A 27,229-nucleotide genomic window follows, 5' to 3' on the forward strand; every position below is an offset into this window, starting at 1 on the left:
GTCTACATTGTATTTCTGATCAATTTGATTTTAATGGACAAAAAAGAAAGTGCTTTTCTTTCAAAAACAAGGACATTTCTAAATGACCCCAAACTCTACGGTGGTAGTATATATATGTATGTGTGTGTTGCTCCTCCTAAATTCTACCTTGCAGCACATCCATCTATTTTCCTCCACCTCCATCTTTCCGCTCCTCCTGACATGCATTGACTCCCTTTCTCACTCCATCACACCCGTCCTCTCCCACTTCCCTTCCTCCACTTCTCCCTCTCTCCTCCCCCTAGAACTGAAAACCTGTTCATGGCTTCTTCCTCAAAGTCATCCATCTCCTCCTCTACCTCCTCATCCTCCACCATATCCTCTAAGATGTCATCCACATCCTCCACAAAGTCCTTGAAGCTCATCTGGTCATGAACGAACACTCCGTCACTGAAGAACTCCTTGGTTAGCTTACTGAGCTCCTCCCTCTTGGAGGCCTCCACCCCCACCCTCTCTGCCTTGACCAGGTAACCCAGGAGCAGGGCCTCAAACTCCGGCATGGTGACAGGGAGCAGCCCCTCTGCCTGGGCGCAGGCCTCCACTGAACTGCAGTGGGTCTGAGGGTTGGGTTTGTGCTGCAGTCGTTCTCTCTGGTGACTCCAGTAGTCAGGTTGCTCAAGGGGGGGTCTGCGGTGGGTTTGGGGTGGGCCCTTTTCTCTCTTTCTCCTCTCTTTCTGCCCTTCCTTAGAGTAGTGGTGGTGATGGTCCTTCTCGTACTTGTCATTCCCTCTGTACTTTTTCCAGTTCCCACCGTTTCTCTCCTCCTTCAATCCATCCATCTTTCTATTTCCATCAGACCACTCATTTTCTCTCCTGTTGTCCTTACTCTTCCACTCTTTACTGACGTCTTTCTTTATGTCTTTCTTTGTCCAATCTTTCTCTCCCTTCCACTCCTTTTTCTCTCCTCTCTCCTTCCATCCTTTGCCAAGGTCCTTGTCGTTCTTCCACTCCTCTCCCTTCCACTCCTTTTTCTCTCCTCTCTCCATCCATCCTTTGCCAAGGTCCTTGTCGTTCTTCCACTCCTTCTCTCCCTTCCACTCATCTCTGCCCTTATTATAACCTCCTTTTCTTAGATTTTTCTCCTCTTTTCCATTCTTCTCTCCCTTCCACTCCTTCTCTCCCTTCCACTCATCCCTGCCCTCATTCCAACCACCTTTTCTTCGATTTGTGTCCTCTTTCCCATTCTTCTCTCCCTTCCACTCAACCCAACCTTCTTTCTTTTGATTTTTCTCCTCTTTTCCCTTCCGGTCATCCTTGCCTTTTTTCCACTCCTTGCTATCACTCCATCTTTCAGGTTTTTCCTTTTTCCAATCTTTCTCCACCTTCCAGTCTTTTTTCTCACTCTTCTCCTTCCATTCCATCTTGTTTCCTCTGTCCTTCCATGGTTTGCCCTCATCCCCTCTGCTAGATTTATCTTTCTTCCATTCTCCCTTCTTGTCTTCTTTCTTCTTCCACTCTTTCTCCTCTTTTCCTTCTTTCTCCTGGTCATATTTTCCACTTCTCCACTCTTTTTCTACCTCACAATCCTTCTTCCCTCCCTTATTCCAATCCTTCTTCCCTCCCTTATTCCAATCCTTCTTCCCTCCCTTATTCCAATCCTTCTTCCCTCCCTTATTCCAATCCTTCTTCCCTCCCTTATTCCAATCCTTCTTCTCTTCCTTCAACTCTTTTTGATCTGTTTTCTCTCCCTTCCCTGGTTTCTTGCCCTCCCTCTCTATTGTTCCGGCTGTGTTCTGGCTGTTATCCCCAGCTTGGCCAGAGTGGGGCGGGACAGAGGCAGAGACTGGAGGTGATGCTGCTTCTTTGGCTAAGGAAAGAAATTAAGAGAATTAGACATTTTTGTGTTTGTGTGCATATACATGTTGTTTTTGTCTGTGTGCTAGTTCAGTCACTGTTGCTATTAGTGTCACTAGCTAGCTCTTCCCCCCTGTCCTCTTCCTCCCGCCTTCACATTCCCTACTCCCCTCCCTCTCTCCTACACAGACATGTGGGTTCAAATACTACTGGAAATCTTCCAAATACTTTTAGGAATGGCTTTAGCATGCCTGGTGTACCAGGTGAGCGGGGCTTGCAGTTAAGACAATTTTATTGTGCCATGCATTCTCAATCAAGCCCAGCTGAAGTACAGTATTGTAAATGATTTTAAATAGGAGTAGACCTGGCTTCAAATACTAAGTACCTGTGCTGTGTTTTAGTTCAGTCACTGTGGCTCTGAGTGTCTCTAGATCCTTCTGTAAGACAGGAACAGACTCCAGCTCTCTCTTCATCCTCTCGTTCTCCTTCTGAAGGACAGGGAGCGATGTCATCTCTTTCTTCAGCCTACCGTGCTCCTTCTCCACCTCCTCTCTCTTCTTTCTCTCCTTCCCTCCATCCTCCGCCTCCTTCTGGGCTACTTTTAGCTCCTCTTTTTGTGCCTGATTAAAAAATTATAAAAAAAGAGGACCCTTTGAGAATATAGGCAGCACACACACACAGTTGTACATTAAGTCAGAAAGAGAGAGAGAGAGAGAGAGAGGAAGAGAGAGAGACACAGCGAGGGGCCTACCAGGAGTTGGGCTTGCAGTACAGCTATCCGTGGGTCTTCTTTAGCCAGTTTATTCAGTTGGTCTGTACTGTCAAGAGGAAGAGGAACCTCAGGATTCAGCCATTCCTTTGATAACACACACACACACACACACAGACAAACATTACACACACACACACTACCATTTGAATTTTGAAGTTAGAGGGGAATAAGATATATAGATGGAGAGAAAGAGGCTGACCTGTTTTCCCACCACCTCTGTTTCTCTCAGCTCCCTGGCATCATAGTCCCCCTCTGGAAGGACAACAGCTGTTATAACGCATCACAAGACTGACACAGAATGTTACAATGCATTATATCACAGTTATAACAAGTATAATGCAACGTAACAAAGGCAATGGAGACAACCACAGACATATCACATAACACATTGGTGACAATACACATCACTATACACACAAACACTAGGATGCACTATCACCATGACAACAAAACACAAGGATGGAATGCAACACACAGTGCATCAGTGCATGTCAGGAGCTTCCTCATCAAAGCATTGAGAAACAACATGATGCATCAAAACACAGTCAAACGGTGTCATGAGGATGGGCAGGCAACATCACCTGCACAAAGCCCCCTCAGCATGCACACACACATTGTCAACGTGCACTTGTCATTTGTAATTGGCTAAGAAACCTAGAGAGAGCAGTGCATCTTGGGAAAGCCTGGAGAGCACTGTCAACCAAGCATGCGAGTGTTAATCGCATAACACTCCTCTTTTCCTCTGGTACACACACACGCACAACCTACCACCATCCAGGTCCATGAAGACACCTGTAGACATAATACAGTCTCAGATAGACCTTTATCTGTGACCACTACTTCAACCAACACACTACTGACTAGCTGTGATGTGGGGGACAAATCCCTTTAGTCTAATCATTCATCATTATGTGAAGCACGTTGTGTTACCGTCATAGAGAAGAGACAGGCACAGGTGACATACAGGTGTGTGTAGGTCATACACAGGTCACTTAAAGGTAACAATATTGTATGTTACCATGGTAACAGAAACTGCAGAGACACACACCTGAGAAGAATATGGTTCCGAGGCCCAGCAGTATGACAGCTCCTAGGATGCACTTGTTGAGAGAGAAACCAGTCTCCTCTTGCTCCCTCTGCTGCGGAATCCGGAACTCATCCTCCTCCTCCTCCTCGTCCTCCTTCCTTCCGATCCGCTCCAGAGCCGCCAGGAGAGACCCCCTCCTCCTCCTCACCCCTGACACCCCTTCCTCCTCCCCCACCACCTCTGCTTCCAGATGGGAGTCTGGCCCAGGGAGAAAGAGAGGAGTTATAGCCACTGAACATTAGCTTTAAAAGGGACAGTTTACACAAACTACATTGTAAGGAGAAGTGACAGTGAAGCTAATGTTGTTACGATGCTCCAGACAGATGCCTTGTGTCTCACCTGTCTTGGCCCCGACCTCAGACAGATCAGACTCCTTCTCTTCCTGCCCAAGCCCCTCCTCATAATGATGATGCACATCCTGTATATACCCCTCCGCTTCCTGTACAAGCCCCACCTCTTCCGGTGGCTCGGTGTTGAGGAGCAAGGCAGAGGGCTCTTCAAGGTCAGGGGAGGAGCTAATGTGGGTGTAGGAGTCAGAGAATGAATCAGGGTCAGAGATGGGAGGGGCTTGGTTCCCAGGGAGGCTTCTGGATTGGCTGTGTGTATCTGGGTCAAGACCTGTGGGGGCGGGGACTTCTAACAGAGAGCTCGGAGGAGCAACACTAGCAGAGGTGGAGTCAAGGGCAGGGGTTGAGCCAGGGGCAGGGTCAAAGGGAAGGTCATGGGTGGGACTCTCTACAACAGGGGTGTAATCCTTGTCTCTCTCTGGTTGTGTTTCCTGGGTCTCCTGGGGATGGATGTGAAACAACTGTTAGAGTCCAAGACCAGTCAGTGTTTCCTCTAGCTAGATATGATCCTAGGTGGGGTATCAATAGAGATGGATCTCTAACCTGCTGTAGCTTCACAGAGTGAGACTCTTCAGCAGACACTGCATCCTCCCCAGGCCTACTCTCTGATAGACAGACAGACATGTTAGAGGTTAAGTAGTATAACAGTATTAGTGCCTGTAGGTTCTACTATTGCAGTTGCGACCCGTCATTCACCGCAGGGCAGAGCCCCACCTGTTTTGTATGTTATTTGGCATTAATACGTTTCACATATCAGTTTGCAAACAATGAGTTAATAACGCTGCATACAAACATGGTCTCTTTTCACATTTCTTGAGTATCGCAGCTCCAAAATGCAGGTGTTTTTGCCAGGCTCAGCGCTTTCTGTGGTGGTGGGGCAGCCAGCGGAAAATACAGAGCGAAGGGGTTGGAAATGTTCTCTAGTTGGGTCGTGATTGGGTCAGTGTTCTGTCACTCATTGGGACACTACGTCAATGCAAAATCTACGGGGAGATTATGCAGCAATGAAGGTCCACAAGAACACAGTGGCCTCCATCATTCTAAAATGGAAGAAGTTTGGAACCACCAAGACTATTCCTAGAACTGGCCGCCCGGCCAAACTGAGCAATTGAGGGAGAAAAGCCTGGTCAGTGAGGTGACCAAGAACCCTATGGTCACTTTGATAGCGCTCCATAGTTCCTCTGTGGAGATGTGAGAACCTTCCAGAAGGACAACCATCTCTGCAGCACTCCAACAATCAGGCCTTTATAGTAGAGTGGCCAGACAGAAGCCACTGCTCAGTTAAAGGCACATGACAGCCCGCTTGGAGTTTGCCAAATGGCACCTAAAGACTTTCAGACCATGAGAAACAAGATTCTCTGGTGTGATGAAACCAAGATTGAACACTTTGGCCTGAATACCAAGTGTCACGCTGGAGGAAACTTTGCACCATCCCTACGGTGAAGCATGGTGGTGGCAGCATCATGCTGTGGTGATGTTTTTCAGCGGCAGGGACTGGGAGACTAGTCAGGATCGAGGGAAAGATGAACGGGGCAAAGTACAGAGAGATCCTTGATGACAACCTGCTGCAGAGTGCTCAGAACCTCAGACTGGGGTGAAGGTTCATCTTCCAACAGGACAACGCCCCTTAGCACACAGCCCGAACAACGCAGGAGTGGCTTCAGGACAAGTCTCTGAATGTCCTTGAGTTGCCCAGCCAGAGCCCGGACTTGAACCCGATCAAACATCTCTGGAGAGACCTGAAAATAGTTGTGCAGCAACGCTCCCCATCCAACCTGACAGAGCTTGAGAGGATCTGCAGAGAAGAATGGGAGAAACTCCCCAAATTCGAGGCTGTAATCGCTGCCAAAGCTGCTTCAACAAAGTACTGAGTAAAGGATCTGAATATTTATGTAAATGTGATACATAAATTTGCTAAAATTAAAATAAAAAAGTTTTTGCTTTGTCATGATGGGGTATTATGTGTAGATTGGGGGAGCCCATAGGGCGGCGCACAATTGGCCCAGCGTCGTCCAGGTTTGGCCGGGGTAGGCGGTCATTGTAAATAAGAATTTGTTCTTAACTGATTTATCTAGTTAAATAAAGGTTCAATTAAAAAACTTTTTTTAATAAAAAAAACTATTTCATCAATTTTAAAATAAGGCTACGATGTAACAAAATGTGGAAAAAGTTAATGGGTCTGAATACTTTCCGAATGCACTATCTACCGTAGCTTTGATTGGACTGATCATGTCAACATGATACTTTCAAAATCTTAGCTAGCAAACAGTCATCATGAGTCAAGTCGACAATGTACTGGCAAATAATTTTCAATAATTGTCATACGAAGAAAAATCATACAAAATGTATTGTTGCTCATCGGCCATTGGACAACCATTACACAACAAGTTGGAAATCGCAAATTCAACAATGAGTGGTTTGGAAGGAATCAGTGGCTAACTGCAAGTGTTGCAAAGCAATCACTAGCCTGCGATTCAGTGGAAAGGGTGTGTGGTCCGAGTCTGGGTTTAAGGTTCTCTTTTCCAAGCTTAAAAGGATAAACTCACTCAAGTCAGATTTCCCAGTTCCGAAATCTGCCATGTTGTTTTGAACACGGCAGATTTCAGAACTGGGAAATCTCAGACTTGAGTGAGTTCAAGACAAGTGGGAACTCTGGAAGAAAAAAAACGAGCTCCGACTGGGAAAATATGCTTTGAATGGTCATCCAACTCTGAATTCTAATTCGGGAACTCAAGCCTCTTTCTAGAGCTCCGACCTGAAGATCATGATTTGACCTTGTCCCCCCCTCCCCCTTTTCCCCCTGAATCCCCTTTCCGATTGTTTGGGCATCCGGAAAAAAGCATGTCCGGAGGAGACAAGGTGAGCGCTACCATCAGTCCTGTGTCATGCCAACAGTAAAGCATCCTGAGACCATTCATGTGTGGGGTTGCTTCTCAGCCAAGGGAGTGGGCTCACTCACAATTTTGCCTAAGAACACAGCCATGAATAAAGAATGGTACCAACACATCCTCCGAGAGCAACTTCTCCCAACCATCCAGGATGAGTTTGGTGACGAACAATGCCTTTTCCAGCATGATGGAGCACCTTGCCATAAGGCAAAACTAAGTGGCTCGGGGAACAAAACATCGATATTTTGGGTCCATGGCCAGGAAACTCCCCAGACCTTAATCCCATTGAGAACTTGTGGTCAATCCTCAAGAGGCGGGTGGACAAACCCACAAATTCTGACTACCTCCAAGCACTGATTATGCAAGAATGGGCTGCCATCAGTCAGGATGTGGCCCAGAAGTTAATTGACAGCATGCCAGGGCGAATTGCACAGGTCCTGAGAAAGAAGGGTCAACACTGCAAATATTGACTCTTTGCATCAACTTCATGTAATTGTCAATAAAAGCCTTTGACACTTACGAAATGCTTGTAATTATACTTCAGTATTCCATAGTAACATCTGACAAAAATATCTAAAGAAATTGAAGCAGCAAACTTTGTGAAAATGTATATGTGTCATTCAAAACTTTTGGCCACGACTGTATATTTCAGAAGTGCTGAACAAAGTTATATTGACTACGTCCATTTTAGCTAGCTCATTAATGTCAGATTGATTCTTATCTGCTCATCGTTCCTTTATGGCACAAGTTTGTACATCTTAATTGTCAGTAGAAACCACATTTGTTTAAACAAGTCAGCCATGTCAGCTATGTTTAATTAAAGGCAGTAAACGAGGCTGAATGAACTGTTTCGCTGCCAGACAAGGCTCCACTGATAGCCAGGTGTAGCGCTGGTAAGGATTCACTCCATGGTGCTGAAAAGTAAGCTCTGCTGTTGGGACAGCTATATGTAGGCCCAACAGTTTGTGGGCACCATTATAGTGCAATTAATGTATTGTGTAGTGTTGTTTAGTGGCTTTACTGGCATGAATCAAACATTTTCTGAGTCCCACCAAGATTTACATGCTAAAATCACCACTGTTGCAATATGTGTTGTGTACCTGTAGGTTCTCATGTGGCAATATGTGTTGTGTACCTGTAGGTTCTCATGTGGCAATATGTGTTGTGTACCTGTAGGTTCTCATGTGGCAATATGTGTTGTGTACCTGTAGGTTCTCATGTGGCAATATGTGTTGTGTACCTGTAGGTTCTCATGTGGCAATATGTGTTGTGTACCTGTAGGTTCTCATGTGGCAATATGTGTAGTGTACCTGTAGGTTCTCATGTGGCAATATGTGTAGTGTACCTGTAGGTTCTCATGTGGCAATATGTGTAGTGTACCTGTAGGTTCTCATGTGGCAATATGTGTTGTGTACCTGTAGGTTCTCATGTGGCAATACAGTAAGCTCCGAAAGTATTGGGACAGGGTATCTTTTGTTGTCGTTTTGGCTCTGTACTCCGGCACTTTGGATTTGAAATGATACAGTGACTGAGGTTAAAGTACAGACTCAACTTTAATTTGAGGGTATATTCATCCATATCAATTAGAAATTACAGAACTTTTTGTACATGGTCCTCACATTTTAGGGGACCAAAAGTACTGGGACAAATTTATTTATATTATGTGTATTAAATTAGTCCAAAGTCTAGTATTTGGTCCCATATTCCTAGCACACAATGATTGCAGTAAGCGTGTTACTCTACTAACTTGGATGCATTTGCAGTTTGTTCTGGTTGTGTTTCATATTGTGTTGCGCCCAATGGAAATGAATGGTAAATAATGTAGTGTCATTTTGTAGTCACTTTTATTGTAAATAAACACATCTACATTAATGTGGATGCTACCATGATTATGTATAGTCCTGAATGATTCGGGAATAATTATGAGTCAGAAAGTTAGACGCACGAATATCATACCCCCAAGACATGCTAATCTCTCACCATTACAAAAACAGGAGAGGTTAGCATTTTATATCATACCCCCACAACATGCTAACCTCTCACCATTACAATAACAGGAGAGGTTAGCAGTTTTTTTTGGGGGGGGGGGGGGGGGTATTTGAGCGTCTAACTTTCTCACTCATCATTATTCACAATTCATTCAGGACTATCCGTAATCTTGGCAGCTTCCACATTAATGTAGAAGTGTTTATAAACATATATTCTTATTTACAATAAACCTGACTTAAAATGATACAATTCGTGAATTTACCATTCATTTCTACTGGGCAAAAAATTATCTGAAACACACCAAAACAAACAGCAAATGCAGCCAACAAGTTTGTAGAGTCACATGCTTTATGTAATACTAAACGTTTGACAACTAAACAACTTCTTTGCTCGCTTTGAGGACAATACAGTGCCACTGACACGGCCCGCTACCAAAACCTGCGGGCTCTCCTTCACTGCAGCCGAGGTGAGTAAAACATTTAAACGTGTTAAACCTCGCAAGGATGCAGGCCCATGTAACAGTATAACTTTAGACCTTTAGACCGTCCCCTCGCCCCGAACCGGGCGCGAACCAGGGACCCTCTGCACACATCAACAGCTGCCACCCACGAAGAGTCGTTACCCATCGCTCCACAAAAGCCGCGGCCCTTGCAGAGCAAGGGGAACCACTACTTCTAGGTTTCAGAGTAAGTGACGTAACCGACTGAAAGGCTGCTAGCGCGCACCACCGCTAACTAGCTAGCCATTTCACATCCGTTACACTCACCCCCTTTTCGACCTCCTCCGTTTCCGCAGCATCCAGTGATCCGGGTCAACAGCATCAATGTAACAGTATAACTTTAGACCGTCCCCTCGCCCCGACACAGGCACGAACCAGGGACCCTCTGCACACATCAACAACAGTCACCCACGAAGCGTCGTTACCCATCGCTCCACAAAAGCCGCGGCCCTTGCAGAGCAAGGGGAACCACTACTTCTAGGTTTCAGAGTAAGTGACGTAACCGAATGAAAGGCTGCTAGCGCGCATCACCGCTAACTAGCTAGCCATTTCACATCCGTTACACCCAGACGGCATCCCCAGCCGCGTCCTCAGAGCATGCGCAGACTAGCTGGCTGGTGTGTTTTACGGACATATTCAATCAATCCTTATCCCAGTCTGCTGTTCCCACATGCTTCAAGAGGGCCACCATTGTTCCTGTACCCAAGAAAGCTAAGGTAACTGAGCTAAATGACTACCGCCCCGTAGCACTCACTTCCGTCATCATGAAGTGCTTTGAGAAACTAGTCAAGGACCATATCACCTCCACCCTACCTGACAACCTAGACCCACTCCAATTTGCTTACCGACCCAATAGGTCCACAGACGACGCAATCGCAATCACACTGCCCTAACCCATCTGGACAAGAGGAATACCTATGTAAGAATGCTGTTCATCGACTACAGCTCAGCATTTAACATTATGGTACCCTCCAAACTTGTCATTAAGCTCGAGACCCTGGGTCTCGACCCCGCCCTGTGCAACTGGAACCTGGACTTCCTGACAGGCTGCCCCCAGGTGGTGAGGGTAGGTAACAACATCTCCACTCCGCTGATCCTCAACACTGGGGCCCCACAAGGGTGCGTTCTCATCCCTCTACTGTACTCCCTGTTCACCCACGACTGTGGGGCCATGCACACCTCCAACTCAATCATCAAGTTTGCAGACGACACTACAGTGGTAGGCTTGATTACCAACAACGACGAGACGGCCTACAGGGAGGTGGTGAGGGCCCTCGGAGTGTGGTATCAGGAAAATAACCTCACACTCAATGTCAACAAAACAAAGGAGATGACTGTGGACTTCAGGAAACAGCAGAGGGAGCAGCCCCCTATCCACATCGACGGGACAGTAGTGGAGAAGGTGGGAAGTTTTAAGTTCCTCTGCGTACACATCACGGACAAACTGAATTGGTCCACCCACACAGACAGCATTGTGAAGAAGGCGCAGCAGCGCCTCTTCAACCTCAGGAGGCTGAAGAAATTTGTCTTGTCACCAAAAACACTCAAACTTTTACATATGCACAATCGAGAGCATCCTGTCGGGCTGTATCACCGCCTGGTACGGCAACTGCTCCGCCCACAACCGCAAGGCTCTCTAGAGGGTAGTGAGGTCTGCACAACGCATCACCGGGGGCAAACTACCTGCCCTCCAGGACACCTATACCACCCGATGTCACAGGAAGGCCAAAAAGATCATCAAGGACAACAACCACCCGAGCCACTGCCTGTTCACCCCGCTATCATCCAGAAGGCGAGGTCAGTACAGGTGCATTAAAGCGGGAACCGAGAGACTGAAAAACAGCTTCTATCTCAAGGCCATCAGACTGTTAAACAGCCATCACTAACATTGAGGGGCTGATGCCAACATACTCACTCAACTCTAGCCACTTTAATAATGGAAAAATGTATGTAATAAATGTATCACTAGCCACTTTAAATAATGTTTACATACCCTACATCACTCATCTCATATGTATATACTGTACTCTATACCATCTACTGCATCTTGCCTATGCCGTTCGGCCATCACTCATTCAAATATTTGTATGTACATATTCTTATTCATTCCTTTACACTTGTTTGTATAAGGTAGTTGTTGCGAAATTGTTAGGTTAGATTACTTGTTAGATATTACTGCATGGTTGGAACTAGAGGCACACGCATTTTCTACACTCGCATTAACATCTGCTAACCATGTGTATGTGACAAATACATTTTGATTTGAGAAGTGAATTTGTTCCCTATACTAGAGGTACTATGTACAACAGGTGCTGTTATTTCTACACAGTTTACCCAATATGTATGAAAATACCCTCAAATCAAAGCTTGACAGTCTGCACTTTAACCTCATTTCAAATCCAAAGTGCTTGAGTACAGAGCCAAAACATTTCCAATACTTTTGGTGCTCACTGTATGACTGGGTGTACCTGTAGGTTTCTCTGCAGCAGTATGACTGGGAGTACCTGTAGGTTTCTCTGCAGCAGTATGACTGGGTGTACCTGTAGGTTTCTCTGCAGCAGTATGACTGGGAGTACCTGTAGGTTTCTCTGCAGCAGTATGACTGGGAGTACCTGTAGGTTTCTCTGCAGCAGTATGACTGGGAGTACCTGTAGGTTTCTCTGCAGCAATATGACTGGGAGTACCTGTAGGTTTCTCTGCAGCAGTATGACTGGGAGTACCTGTAGGTTTCTCTGCAGCAGTATGACTGGGAGTACCTGTAGGTTTCTCTGCAGCAGTATGACTGGGAGTACCTGTAGGTTTCTCTGCAGCAGTATGACTGGGAGTACCTGTAGGTTTCTCTGCAGCAGTATGACTGGGAGTACCTGTAGGTTTCTCTGCAGCAGTATGACTGGGAGTACCTGTAGGTTTCTCTGCAGCAGTATGACTGGGAGTACCTGTAGGTTTCTCTGCAGCAGTATGACTGGGAATACCTGTAGATTTCTCTGGAGCAGTATGACTGGGTGTACCTGTATGTTTCTCTGCAGCAGTATGACGGAGTACCTGTATGTTTCTCTGCAGCAGTATAACTGGGAGTACCTGTATGTTTCTCTGCAGCAGTATGACTGGGTGTACCTGTAGGTTTCTCTGCAGCAATATTACTGGGAGTACCTGTATGTTTCTCTGCAGCAGTATAACTGGGAGTACCTGTATGTTTCTCTGCAGCAGTATGACGGAGTACCTGTAGGTTTCTCTGCAGCAATATTACTGGGAGTACCTGTATGTTTCTCTGCAGTAGTATGACTGGGAGTACCTGTAGGTTTCTCTGCAGCAGTATGACTGGGAGTACCTGTAGGTTTCTCTGCAGCAGTATGACTGGGTGTATCTTCATGGTGCTCTGTTCCCTCCTCTACAGGCCTCAGTGTCTCAGCAACAGTCTCCTGAGACACACACATTATTTAATTGACCCATATGGTGACACATTAATCCCATTTGAAAAACACATGTTCAAAACTCAAACTTTTGTAAACTCTGCAGTGCACACACACACACACACACACACACACACAAAAAAGTGTAAAGAGAGCGTACCTCAGCTGTGAGGACAGTCCAGCTATTGCTGTTGGCAGCACCACTGCTGTCAGACATTGTCCCCTCGTGGCTCTGTCCAGCACCTGCAAGTCAAACACAGTACTTCAGCACAGGCTATAGATAGACCTACAGTAGACCAGTATTATTGAAATCCAGGTCCACAGTTTACTGGTTTTCATTCTTTCCTTCAACTGATTTAAACCTGGGAAACCAAGTGTGTGCCTGTCATGGGCGATTACATGACATTGATTGATAGAGGGAGAGGAGAAAGGCAGCAGCACTGAATAGTATTGCTGTAGGCTTTATGTACAGATACTAAAAAGACTGTAAAATCACCAGGAAATCAGCTCCAAGAGATTTGAATTCATAAGTCTGTTCTCAGGTATTCCCATGCATAACAGAGACACGTGGTTGTTTACAAATGTAAGCAAGGTTTGAAATTATTATTTTAGTCAAACATAGTGGCAAGAAAAAGTATGTATATGAACCCTTTGGAATGACCTGGATTTCTGCATAAATTGGTCATACAATTTGATCTGATCTTCATCTCAGATCAAATCACTACAAGTCACAACAATAGACAAACAGTGTGCTTAAACTAATAACACACAAATTATTGTATTTTTCTTGTCTATATTGAATACATAATTCAAACATTCACAGTGTAGGTTTGAAAAGTATGTGAACCCCTAGGCTAATGACTTCTTCAAAAACTAATTTGAATCACTGAGACGAGATTGGAGATGTTGGTTAGAGCTGCCTTGCCATATAAAAAAAAACTCACAAAATGTGAGTTTGCTATTCACAAGAAGCATTGGCTGATGTGAAACATGCCTCAAACAAATGAGATCTCAGAAGACCCAGGAATAAGAGTTGTTGACTTGCATAAATCTGGAAAGGGTTACAAAAGTATCTCTAAAAGACATGATGTTCATCAATCCACTAAGACAAATTGTCTATAAATGGAGAATGTTCAGCAAAGATGACTCCAAGAGCACAGAGCAGAATGCTCAATGGAGGTTAAGAAGAATCCTAGAGTGTCAGCTAAAGACTTACAGAAATCTCTGGAACATGCTAACATCTGTTGACGAATCTACGATACATAAAACAAGAATGGTGTTCATGGGAGAACACCACGAAAAGACGCCACGCTGTCCCCCAAAAAATTGCTGCACATCTGAAGTTCGCAAAAGGGCAGCTGGATGTTCCACAGCGTTATTGGCTAAATATTCTGTGGACAGATGAAACTACAGGTGAGTTGTTTGGAAGGAACACACAACACTATGTGTGGAGAAGACAAGGCACAGCACACCAACATCAAAACTTCATCCCAACTGTAAAGTATGGTGGAGGGAGCATCATGGTTTGGAGCTGCTTGCTATCGTTGACAGAAATTAATTCCAAAGCTTATCAAGACATTTTGCAGGAGAATGTAAGGCTATCTGTCCGCCAATTGAAGCTCAACAGAAGTTGGGTGATGCAACAGGACAACGACCCAAAACGCTGAAGTAAATCAACAACAGAATGGCTTCAACAGAAGAAAATACGCCTTCTAGAGTGGCCCAGTCAGAGTCTTGACCTCAACCCGATTGAGATGCTGTGGCATGACCTCAAGAGAGCAGTTCACACCAGACGTCCCAAGAATATTGCTGAACTGAAATAGTTTTGTAAAGAGGAATGGTCCAAAATTCCTCCTGACCATTGTGCAGTTTTGATCTGCAAGTACAGAAAATGTTTGGTTGAGGTTATTGCTGTCAAAGGAGGGTCAACCAGTTACTAAATCCAAGAGTTCACATACTTTTCCCACCCTGCACTGTGAATGTTTACACGGTGTGTTCAATAAAAGCCATGAAAATGTATTGTTTGTGTGTTATTAGTTTAAGAGGACTTTGTTTTTCTATTGTTGTGACCTAGATGAAGATCAGATCAAATTCTATGACCAATTTATGCAGAAATCTAGGTATTTCCAAAGGGATCAGATACAGTGGCAAGAAAAAGTACCTGTTTGGGCTTCTTGCGGTCAATTTACAGTCTAAAACTATTTGTAATTTTGTTCCGGCCCCCCGACCATCCGCTCAGAGTCAGTATGATACAGTACAGTTCACTGTTCCACTTCTCATTCTGCTACTGAAGGCCTTACAGAGTCAGTATGATACAGTACAGTTCACTGTTCCACTTCTCATTCTGCTACTGAAGGCCTTACAGAGTCAGTATGATACAGTACAGTTCACTGTTCCACTTCTCATTCTGCTACTGAAGGCCTTACAGAATCAGTATGATACATTACAGTTCACTGTTCCACTTCTCATTCTGCTACTGAAGGCCTTACAGAATCAGTATGATACATTACAGTTCACTGTTCCACTTCTCATTCTGCTACTGAAGGCCTTACAGAATCAGTATGATACATTACAGTTCACTGTTCCACTTCTCATTCTGCTACTGAAGGCCTTACAGAGTCAGTATGCTACATTACAGTTCATCACTGTAGGGGCGGCAGGTAGCCTAGTGGCTATGAGCGTTGGGTCAGTATTCGAAAGGTTGCTGGTTTGAATCTCTGACCTGACTAGGTAAAAAAAATATGTTGATGTGCTCTTGAGAAAAGCACTTAACCCAAATTGCTCCTGTAAGTCGCTCTGGATAAGATCTTCTGCTAAATTACTAACAAATGTAAAACTTTTCCACTCCTCATTCTGCTACTGAGGACCCTACAGCATCAGTATGTTACAGTACTGTTCCACTCCTCATTCTGCTACTGAAGGCCCTACAGCATCAGTATGCTACAGTACTGTTCCACTCCTCATTCTGCTACTGAAGGCCCTACAGTACTGTTCCACTCCTCATTCTGCTACTGAAGACCCTACAGCATCAGTATGCTACAGTACTGTTCCACTCCTCATTCTGCTACTGAAGACCCTACAGCATCAGTATGCTACAGTACTGTTCCACTCCTCATTCTGCTACTGAAGGCCCTACAGCATCAGTATGCTACAGTACTGTTCCACTCCTCATTCTGCTACTGAAGGCCCTACAGCATCAGTATGTTACAGTACTGTTCCACTCCTCATTCTGCTACTGAAGGCCCTACAGCATCAGTATGCTACAGTACTGTTCCACTCCTCATTCTGCTATTGAAGACCCTACAGCATCAGTATGCTACAGTACTGTTCCACTCCTCATTCTGCTACTGAAGGCCCTACAGCATCAGTATGCTACAGTACTGTTCCACTCCTCATTCTGCTACTGAAGGCCTTACAACATCAGTATGCTACAGTACTGTTCCACTCCTCATTCTGCTACTGAAGGCCCTACAGCATCAGTATGCTACAGTACTGTTCCACTCCTCATTCTGCTACTGAAGGCCCTACAGCATCAGTATGTTACAGTACTGTTCCACTCCTCATTCTGCTACTGAAGGCCCTACAGCATCAGTATGCTACAGTACTGTTCCACTCCTCATTCTGCTACTGAAGGCCCTACAGCATCAGTATGCTACAGTACTGTTCCACTCCTCATTCTGCTACTGAAGGCCCTACAGCATCAGTATGCTACAGTACTGTTCCACTCCTCATTCTGCTACTGAAGGCCCTACAGCATCAGTATGCTACAGTACTGTTCCACTCCTCATTCTGCTACTGAAGGCCCTACAGCATCAGTATGCTACAGTACTGTTCCACTCCTCATTCTGCTACTGAAGGCCCTACAGCATCAGTATGCTACAGTACTGTTCCACTCCTCATTCTGCTACTGAAGGCCCTACAGCATCAGTATGTTACAGTACTGTTCCACTCCTCATTCTGCTACTGAAGGCCCTACAGCATCAGTATGCTACAGTACTGTTCCACTTCTCATTCTGTTACTGAAGGCCCTACAGCATCAGTATGTTACAGTACTGTTCCAATCCTCATTCTGCTACTGAAGGCCCTACAGCATCAGTATGTTACAGTACTGTTCCACTCCTCATTCTGCTACTGAAGGCCCTACAGCATCAGTATGCTACAGTACTGTTCCACTCCTCATTCTGCTACTGAAGGCCCTACAGCATCAGTATGCTACAGTACTGTTCCACTCCTCATTCTGCTACCGAAGACCCTACAGCATCAGTATGCTACAGTACTGTTCCACTCCTCATACTGCTACTGAAGGCCCTACAGCATCAGTATGCTACAGTACTGTTCCACTCCTCATTCTGCTACTGAAGGCCCTACAGCATCAGTATGCTACAGTACTGTTCCACTCCTCATACTGCTACTGAAGGCCCTACAGCATCAGTATGTTACAGTACTGTTCCACTCCTCATTCTGCTACTGAAGGCCCTACAGCATCAGTATGTTACAGTACTGTTCCACTCCTCATTCTGCTACTGAAGGCCCTACAGCATCAGTATGCTACAGTACTGTTCCACTCCTCATTCTGCTACTGAAGGCCCTACAGCATCAGTATGTTACAGTACTGTTCCACTCCTCATTCTGCTACTGAAGGCCCTACAGCATCAGTATGTTACAGTACTGTTCCACTCCTCATTCTGCTACCGAAGACCCTACAGCATCAGTATGTTACAGTACTGTTCCACTCCTCATTCTGCTACTGAAGGCCCTACAGCATCAGTATGTTACAGTACTGTTCCACTTCTCATTCTGCTATTGAAGACCCTACAGCATCAGTATGTTACAGTACTGTTCCACTCCTCATTCTGCTACTGAAGACCCTACAGCATCAGTATGCTACAGTACTGTTCCACTCCTCATTCTGCTACTGAAGGCCCTACAGCATCAGTATGTTACAGTACTGTTCCACTCCTCATTCTGCTACTGAAGGCCCTACAGCATCAGTATGCTACAGTACTGTTCCACTTCTCATTCTGCTACTGAAGACCCTACAGCATCAGTATGTTACAGTACTGTTCCACTTCTCATTCTGCTACTGAAGACCCTACAGCATCAGTATGTTACAGTACTGTTCCACTCCTCATTCTGCTACCGAAGACCCTACAGCATCAGTATGCTACAGTACTGTTCCACTCCTCATTCTGCTACCGAAGACCCTACAGCATCAGTATGCTACAGTACTGTTCCACTCCTCATTCTGCTACTGAAGACCCTACAGCATCAGTATGTTACAGTACTGTTCCACTCCTCATTCTGCTACTGAAGACCCTACAGCATCAGTATGCTACAGTACTGTTCCACTCCTCATTCTGCTACTGAAGACCCTACAGCATCAGTATGCTACAGTACTGTTCCACTCCTCATTCTGCTACTGAAGGCCCTACAGCATCAGTATGTTACAGTACTGTTCCACTCCTCATTCTGCTACTGAAGGCCCTACAGCATCAGTATGCTACAGTACTGTTCCACTCCTCATTCTGCTACTGAAGGCCCTACAGTACTGTTCCACTCCTCATTCTGCTATTGAAGACCCTACAGCATCAGTATGCTACAGTACTGTTCCACTCCTCATTCTGCTACTGAAGGCCCTACAGCATCAGTATGCTACAGTACTGTTCCACTCCTCATTCTGCTACTGAAGACCCTACAGCATCAGTATGCTACAGTACTGTTCCACTCCTCATTCTGCTACTGAAGACCCTACAGCATCAGTATGCTACAGTACTGTTCCACTCCTCATTCTGCTACTGAAGGCCCTACAGCATCAGTATGCTACAGTACTGTTCCACTCCTCATTCTGCTACTGAAGACCCTACAGCATCAGTATGCTACAGTACTGTTCCACTCCTCATTCTGCTACTGAAGGTCCTACAGCATCAGTATGCTACAGTACTGTTCCACTCCTCATTCTGCTACTGAAGGCCCTACAGCATCAGTATGTTACAGTACTGTTCCACTCCTCATTCTGCTACTGAAGACCCTACAGCATCAGTATGCTACAGTACTGTCCCACTCCTCATTCTGCTACTGAAGGCCCTACAGCATCAGTATGCTACAGTACTGTTCCACTCCTCATTCTGCTACTGAAGACCCTACAGCATCAGTATGCTACAGTACTGTCCCACTCCTCATTCTGCTACTGAAGACCCTACAGCATCAGTATGCTACAGTACTGTTCCACTCCTCATTCTGCTACTGAAGACCCTACAGCATCAGTATGCTACAGTACTGTTCCACTTCTCATTCTGTTACTGAAGGCCCTACAGCATCAGTATGTTACAGTACTGTTCCACTCCTCATTCTGCTACTGAAGGCCCTACAGCATCAGGATGTTACAGTACTGTTCCACTCCTCATTCTGCTACTGAAGACCCTACAGCATCAGTATGCTACAGTACTGTTCCACTCCTCATTCTGCTACTGAAGGCCCTACAGCATCAGTATGTTACAGTACTGTTCCACTCCTCATTCTGCTACTGAAGGCCCTACAGCATCAGTATGCTACAGTACTGTTCCACTCCTCATTCTGCTACTGAAGGCCCTACAGCATCAGTATGCTACAGTACTGTTCCACTCCTCATTCTGCTACTGAAGGCCCTACAGCATCAGTTTGTTACAGTACTGTTCCACTTCTCATTCTGCTACTGAAGGCCCTACAGCATCAGTATGCTACAGTACTGTTCCACTCCTCATTCTGCTACTGAAGGCCCTACAGCATCAGTATGCTACAGTACTGTTCCACTCCTCATTCTGCTACTGAAGGCCCTACAGCATCAGTATGCTACAGTACTGTTCCACTTCTCATTCTGCTACTGAAGGCCCTACAGCATCAGTATGTTACAGTACTGTTCCACTCCTCATTCTGCTACTGAAGGCCCTACAGCATCAGTATGTTACAGTACTGTTCCACTCCTCATTCTGCTACTGAAGGTCCTACAGCATCAGTATGCTACAGTACTGTTCCACTCCTCATTCTGCTACTGAAGGCCTTACAGCATCAGTATGTTACAGTACTGTTCCACTTCTCATTCTGCTTCTGAAGACCCTACAGCATCAGTATGTTACAGTACTGTTCCACTTCTCATTCTGCTACTGAAGGCCCTACAGCATCAGTATGCTACAGTACTGTTCCACTCCTCATTCTGCTCCTGAAGGCCCTACAGCATCAGTATGCTACAGTACTGTTCTACTCCTCATTCTGCTACTGAAGACCCTACAGTACTGTTCCACTACTCATTCTGCTACTGAAGGCCCTACAACATCAGTATGCTACAGTACTGTTCCACTCCGCATTCTGCTGCTTAAACTCCTCATTTACATCCTCTGTTTTTACATGCACAGGAAGTGTGTGTGTGTGTGTGTGTGTGTGTGTGTGTGTGTACATGAAGTGCACTCTCATGTGATTGCATTCAGTCCTTCATTAGTAGTATATTGTGTGTTGCTAGCATTGTGGCTACCCTGGCTTCTGACTGGCTGACGCATGCTTTGGCAGAGACAGGGGTTACTATGGCTCAAGCCATTGTAGAATTAAAATTAGTAGAACAGACATTCCCAAAGGAGCAGTGGATTGGCCTACACCCAGAGCCATATTAGGTGCAGGAAGGCCCAGTATTATTATTATTATTATTTTTTTTTTAAATGTTCGATTAATTGATGCCAACCACATAATCTCTTTTAATGTGCCTTTCTCAAAGTTCTACGACACATGCACAAAATGGCAAATTCTATTGTCATTCGGTGGATGGTGGATTTTAGAGAGCTAGTCATTGTGAATCTATGTCTGGCCAGGAAGTGCAGGAGGCACCTCCACTCAGGCTGAAATTACTGGAGCAGAAACCAACTGACTGAAAATACTTGACAGGATTATAAAACGGTGCAATAAACTGCATACATGCATTAGTATGTTTCTGGAAAGCCTAGAAAAAAGTATCCTGTCTACTTTCAAAAGTATGTTCTTCTATTAAATTGGACTTTAGGCTACTTCCAATACGGGTTATTATTGTCATTGTGTCTGACACCATCTTCAATCATGCCACTTCTGTCAGATCACAGCATGACACACTTCAGTCCCCCATGTCTCTTCTCTGTCCCACAGTCATTTAGGTCTTCTAATCAGGCTCTTCCCATGAGAGGCCTGTTGAACGTCACCTAGGGCCAACGGAGGATTGTGGAGCATATCGCGGAATGACTTAAATATAGATATTAGCCTAGCTAAATATAGAGCCAATGAGATAGCTCTCTCTGTCTTGGAGTCTAACAGTGCCCTGGTGAATCAATCAAACATGCACACGCATTCTGAAGGAGCGCCACTGTCTCAACTGTGGAGCATTTAAAGAGGCAGTGGCGACCCGTCATTCAGGGCAGAGCTAAAATTATACAAATAACACATATATACATGTATATGTTTTTTTTGCATGTTATTTTGGCATTAATGTCAGTTTGCAAACAATCATTGAGTTAATAAATCCGCATAGTCTCTTTTTTGCTTTCTTGAGCAAGGCAGCTCCAAAATGCAGGTGTCTCATGGGGACACTAAGTCACCGCAAAATCTACGGGTAGAGCTTGAAAATTCAAGCCCCTTGGGTGCCCATCCAAGAAGGCTCAAGGTCTTTGGCCACAGATACATTTACATTTGTTGTCAAATCACATGTCTCCCGAAGCTTTGATTGGACTGATCATGTCAACATCATACTTTCAAAGTCCTAGCTAGCAGTCAAAATCATGAACCAAGTCAAAAATCTACTGGCAAATCCTTTCAATACTTGTCATATGAAGAGAAATGATACATAAAATGTATCGTTGCTCATCGGCAATTTGACATAAACATTACACAAGAAGCTGGAAATTTCAAATTCAACAATGAGTGGTTTGGAAGGAATCAGTGGCTAACTGCAAACATTGCAAAGCAATCACTAGCTTGCTATTCAGTTGAGGGGGTGTGTAGTCCAAGTCTGGGTTTAAGGGTCTCTTTTCCAAGCTTAAAAGGATAAACATTCAAACACATGGGCCATAAAAGGGTGAATACATTAGCCATGCTGTCAACCCAGACTTCTACAGCATTCAAAACAACTGGAAACCTCAGACTTCAGTGAGTTCCAGACAACTGGGAACACGTAAAAATAAAAAGAGCTCCGACTGGGAAAATACGTTTTGAACGGTCATCCAACTCTAAATAACAAGTCGGGACTTGGGCCTCTTTCTAGAGCAAATCTTGCGTTCCCCCCTGGACCCAAACTGTTACAGACCTATATCCATCCTGCCCTGCCTATCTAAGGTCTTCGAAAGCCAAGTCAACAAACAGATCACTGACCATCTCGAATCCCACCGTACCTTCTCCGCTGTGCAATCCGGTTTCCGAGCCGGTCACGGGTGCACCTCAGCCACGCTCAAGGTACTAAACGATGTCATAACCGCCATCGATAAAATACATTACTGTGCAGCTGTATTCATCAACCTGGCCAAGGCTTTCGACTCTGTCAATCACCATATTCTTATCGGCAGACTCAGTAGCCTCGGTTTTTCTAATGACTGCCTTGCCTGGTTCACCAACTACTTTGCAGACAGAGTTCAGTGTGTCAAATCGGAGGGCATGTTGTCCGGTCCTCTGGCAGTCTCTATGGGGGTACCACAGGGTTCAATTCTCGGGCCGACTCTTTTCTCTGTATACATCAATGATGTTGCTCTTGCTACGGGCGATTCCCTGATCCACCTCTACGCAGACGACACCATTCTGTATACTTCCAGCCCTTCCTTGGACACTGTGCTATCTAACCTCCAAACGAGCTTCAATGCCACACAACACTCCTTCCGTGGCCTCCAACTGCTCTTAAACGCTAGTAAAACCAAATGCATGCTTTTCAACCGTTCGCTGCCTGCACCCGCACGCCCGACTAGCATCACCACCCTGGACGGTTCCGACCTAGAATATGTGGACATCTATAAGTACCTAGGTGTCTGGCTAGACTGCAAACTCTCCTTCCAGACTCATATCAAACATCTCCAATCCAAAATCAAATCTAGAGTCGGCTTTCTATTCCGCAACAAAGCCTCCTTCACTCACGCCGCCAAACTTACCTTAGTAAAACTGACTATCCTACCGATCCTCGACTTCGGCGATGTCATCTACAAAATAGCTTCCAATACTCTACTCAGCAAACTGGATGCAGTTTATCACAGTGCCATCCGTTTTGTTACTAAAGCACCTTATACGACCCACCACTGCGACCTGTATGCCCTAGTCGGCTGGCCCTCGCTACATGTTCGTCGTCAGACCCACTGGCTCCAGGTCATTTACAAGGCTATGCTAGGTAAAGTGCCGCCTTATCTCAGTTCACTGGTCACGATGGCTACACCCACCCGTAGCACGCGCTCCAGCAGGTGTATCTCACTGATCATCCCTAAAGCCAAAACCTCATTTGGACGCCTTTCCTTCCAGTTCTCTGCTGCCTGCGACTGGAACGAATTGCAAAAATCTCTGAAGTTGGAGACTTTTATCTCCCTCAACAACTTTAAAAATCTGCTATCCGAGCAGCTAACCGATCGCTGCAGCTGTACATAGTCCATCTGTAAACTACCCACCCAATTTACCTACCTCACCCCCATACTGCTTTTATTTATTTACTTTTCTGCTCTTTTGCACACCAGTATCTCTTCTTGCACATGATCATCTGATGATTTATCACTCCAGTGTTAATCTGCTAAATTGTAATTATTCGATTTATTGCCTACCTCATGCCTTTTGCACACATTGTATATAGATTCTCTTTTTTTTCTACCATGTTATTGACTTGTTTATTGTTTACTCCATGTGTAACTCTGTGTTGTTGTCTGTTCACACTGCTATGCTTTATCTTGGCCAGGTCGCAGTTGCAAATGAGAACTTGTTCTCAACTAGCCTACCTGGTTAAATAAAGGTGAAATAAAAAATAAAATAAATAAATATGATTGCTGTAAATAATTGTGTTAGCTAGCATACACTGATGTCATGGTCACATAAGCCACGGCTAACACAGTTGTCTTCATGCTACAGATTTTGCCATCGACAGCCATCAACACTGTTAAGCCCCGCACAACTAACGTGCTGTTTCCCATTTAACAACAGGTATTTACACATGTTATATTTTGTATTGTATTTTTGTATTTTGTTCACCCAGTATGAAAATGTGATGCAAGGGATTTTGCCATCGACAGCCATCAACACTGTTAAGCCCTGCACAACTAACGTGCTGTTTCCCATTTAACAACAGCATCAATGTAACAGTATAACTTTAAACCGTCCCCTCGCCCCGACACGGGCGCGAACCAGGGACCCTCTGCACACATCAACAACGGTCGCCCACGAAGCATCGTTACCCATCGCTCCACAAAGGCCACGGCCCTTGCAGAGCAAGGGGCAACACTACATCTAGGTTTCAGAGCAAGTGACGTAACTGATTGAAACGCTACTAGCGCGTACCCGCTAACTAGCTAGCCATTTCACATCCGTTACAATAGCATGCCATTTTTGGCAGTAATAGCCACTGTAAATTGGACCGTGCAGTTAAATTAACAAGAATTTAAGCTTTCAGCCGATATTAGACACTTATTCTGTATACTTCAGGCCCATCTTTGGACACTGTTAACTAACCTCTCCTTCCGTGGCCTCCAACTGCAAGTAAAACTAAATGCATGCTCTTCAACCGATCGCTGCACACACCTGCGCGCCCATCCAGCTTCACTACTCTGGACGGTCCTGATTTAGAATAAGTGGACAACTACAAATACCTAGGTGTCTGGTTAGACTGTAAACTCTCCTTCCAGACTCACATTAAGCATCTCCAATCCAAAATTAAATCTAGAATCGGCTTCCTATTTCACAAAAAAAGCATCCTTCACTCATGCTGCCAAACATAACCTCGTAAAACTGACTGTTCTACCGGTCCTTGACTTCAGTGATGTCATTTACAAAATAGCCTCCAACACTCTACTCAGCAAATTGGATGCAGTCTATTACAGTGCCATCCGTTTTGTCACCAAAGCCCCATATACTACCCACCACTGCGACCTGTACGCTCTCGTTGGCTGGCCCTCGCTTCATATACGTCGCCAAGCCCACTGGCTCAAGGTCATCTATAAGTCTGCTAGGTGAAGCCCCGTCTTATCTCAGCTCACTGGTCACCATAGCAGCACCCACCCGTAGCACATGCTCCAGCAGTTATATTTCACAGGTCACCCCCAAAGCCAATTCCTCCTTTCGCCACCTTTCCTTCCAGTTCTCTGCTGCCAATGACTGGAATGAACTGCAATTTTTTTTTTTTTTTTTATCACTGAAGCCTCATATCTCCCTCACTAACTTTAAGCACCAGATGTCAGAGCAGCTCACAGATCACTGCACCAGTACATAGCCCATCTGTAAATAGGCCATCCAACTACCTCAGTCCCATACTGTTATTTTATTTATTTTTCTCCTTTGCACCCCAGTATCTCTACTTGCACACTCATCTTCTGCATATCTATCACTCCAGTGTTTATTTGCTAAATTGTAATCATTTCACCACTATGGCCAATTTATTCCCTTACCTTTATTCCCTAAATAAAGGTGAAATAAAAATAAAATATGTACCGGCATTTGTTGTTTCTCTAAAATCTGCGTTCTTGACATAACGCGCTGCATGATTTACAACTGTTCCGTTGACGGGGTGCTGATCCTTAAGTCAGCCAAATCAGCTATGTTTTTAAAAAAAAGACAGTAAATGAGGCTGAACGAACTGTCGCTGCCAGACAAGACTCCGCTGATAGCCAGGTGTAGCAGTGGTAAGGATTCATTCCATGGTGCTAATAAGAAAGCACCGTTTGTCACCACTATAGTGCAATTAATGTATTGTTGAGATATATATATATATATATATATATATATATATATTGCCCCACCAAGATTTACATGTTAAAAAAGCCACTGTAAATAGTACATGTTCTCTAGACCTATAGTAAGTAGCCTAGAATTCTAAATAAAATAAATCTAGCTTGTTTAAAGAAAAAATACATTTGTAAAAATATGGTGTCAATGAAAGATACCCTCATTCTTCCGTACTCGCTCTCTGAAGTGGATCATGTCTAGAAGGGATACAGCTTTTGTCAAATTGAAGTCAAAAGTTGCATTTTTAGCTAACTCCTAAACCTTTTCCTAATCTTAACCTAATCCACCTAACCTGCTATTTTTATTCGCCCAACCTGCTGCATAAATTATCTTAAACCTGCTACGAAAAGTCAATTTTAACTAAAACTGTATCCCTTCTAGACAAAACCTCTGAAGTGGTGTAATAATTTGGCAGCCATGGAGCTCTCGACAGAGTAGCAAACTTCTAAGACACACACTCTTGACCCATCAACCTCACAAATTAACAAACGCTTCGGCGCCAGTGGTAGTACACTTGGCCTAGACAGGCGTCCACTGCAAACTGCACTTTTTCCTCTTTATATTTGCTTAAAAAGGCCTGGGTAATAGAGAAGGTTGTGCTTTCAAACGAGTTTCTCTCATTCTCTTTCATCTGAAATGACATTTATTTTTGCATTGTCACATGCTTCTTCCGTCTGTGTGCCAACAGCCTATTATATATATCTTTATCTGTCTCGGCGAAAGAAAATGACCAAAAATGGTCACAACGCTACACTGCTGGCCTTGTCTAGTCGACGCTAGGTTGTAAAATGTTTAAAAAAGTGTTCAACCTAAGCCTGGCAATGAATCATCGCTCCCTGACACATAATTTGCATGTTAGCCATCTGTGTCGACAAAAGAAGGTGTGTACTCTGAAATGTCAACAACTGTCACACCGCATCTCCACCGATGAACCATGAAAAAATCAAATCCTAATCGAGTGAAACATTGTGACCATCGCTGGTAACACAATATAGAACTAAATAATACTGAAACTTTACTACATCCGTTATAAAACATGTACTATTCAATTAAAAACAAAACCTGTTATCTGCCAACCTACTATGAAAACTTTAATCCCTTCCACCGAAAATCCAGACAGCTACTTTAACCTCTCCTCTGTCGAGAACCAGGAAACAGTAACATCTAAAGACAACATGTTAACAAGAACACAAAGTAACATTACATGTTCTACTGCACTTACCTCTCTCAACGCGTTGTTTCCCTTATAAATGGCAATTATGTATCAATCCCTTTCTGCCAAATTAATTGAATGCACCCAATTTCGGAACTTGGAAGAGTCTCTTTGACACTTGCGTGAGCCACGCTCTCTTGTCCAACCGGGAAGGACATTCTCTGACGTCCCACCCCTCCTTGCCCATCTCGCCAATGATAATCGCTCTCTCGTGTCGCACAATGTGCACACTTTCAGATTGATTGACAC

The 27,229-nt window shown here is 44.7% G+C and overlaps 1 protein-coding gene across 2 annotated transcripts; it reads right to left on the bottom strand.

Annotated features, from left to right (window-relative positions):
- Positions 1 to 27,145, bottom strand: LOC129857092 (pre-B-cell leukemia transcription factor-interacting protein 1-like). Of its 2 annotated transcripts, none has more exons than XM_055925019.1 (11): positions 26,990 to 27,145; positions 12,986 to 13,068; positions 12,744 to 12,834; positions 4,583 to 4,644; positions 4,032 to 4,479; positions 3,654 to 3,890; positions 3,374 to 3,397; positions 2,805 to 2,857; positions 2,585 to 2,689; positions 2,219 to 2,453; positions 1 to 1,846 (listed from the first exon to the last, which is right to left on the bottom strand). In XM_055925019.1, the coding sequence occupies exons 2-11, from the start codon at positions 13,040 to 13,042 to the stop codon at positions 228 to 230; spliced, it is 2,931 nt and encodes a 976-aa protein (XP_055780994.1). In that variant the 5' UTR covers positions 13,043 to 13,068; positions 26,990 to 27,145; the 3' UTR covers positions 1 to 227. The 2 variants fall into 2 exon arrangements, with proteins under 2 accessions (XP_055780994.1, XP_055780995.1); XM_055925020.1 differs by lacking the exon at positions 26,990 to 27,145 and adding an exon at positions 26,849 to 26,867.
- Positions 27,146 to 27,229: the final 84 nt, after the last annotated feature.

This window comes from Salvelinus fontinalis, chromosome 6, assembly GCF_029448725.1.
Source record: "Salvelinus fontinalis isolate EN_2023a chromosome 6, ASM2944872v1, whole genome shotgun sequence".
Taxonomy (NCBI): domain Eukaryota; kingdom Metazoa; phylum Chordata; class Actinopteri; order Salmoniformes; family Salmonidae; genus Salvelinus; species Salvelinus fontinalis.

What these genes read in the sequence shown, in the direction of transcription:
- LOC129857092 (XM_055925019.1), bottom strand. Translation starts at nt 13,042, where the DNA reads ATGTCTGACAGCAGTGGTGCTGCCAACAGCAATAGCTGGACTGTCCTC. An exon ending in TGAGGTCGGGGCCAAGACAG is followed by an intron (nt 3,891 to 4,031) that starts GTGAGACACAAG and finishes TCCCTGGGCCAG; the next exon opens with ACTCCCATCTGGAAGCAGAG. An exon ending in TGAACTAAAACACAGCACAG is followed by an intron (nt 1,847 to 2,218) that starts GTACTTAGTATT and finishes TTCTTTCCTTAG; the next exon opens with CCAAAGAAGCAGCATCACCT.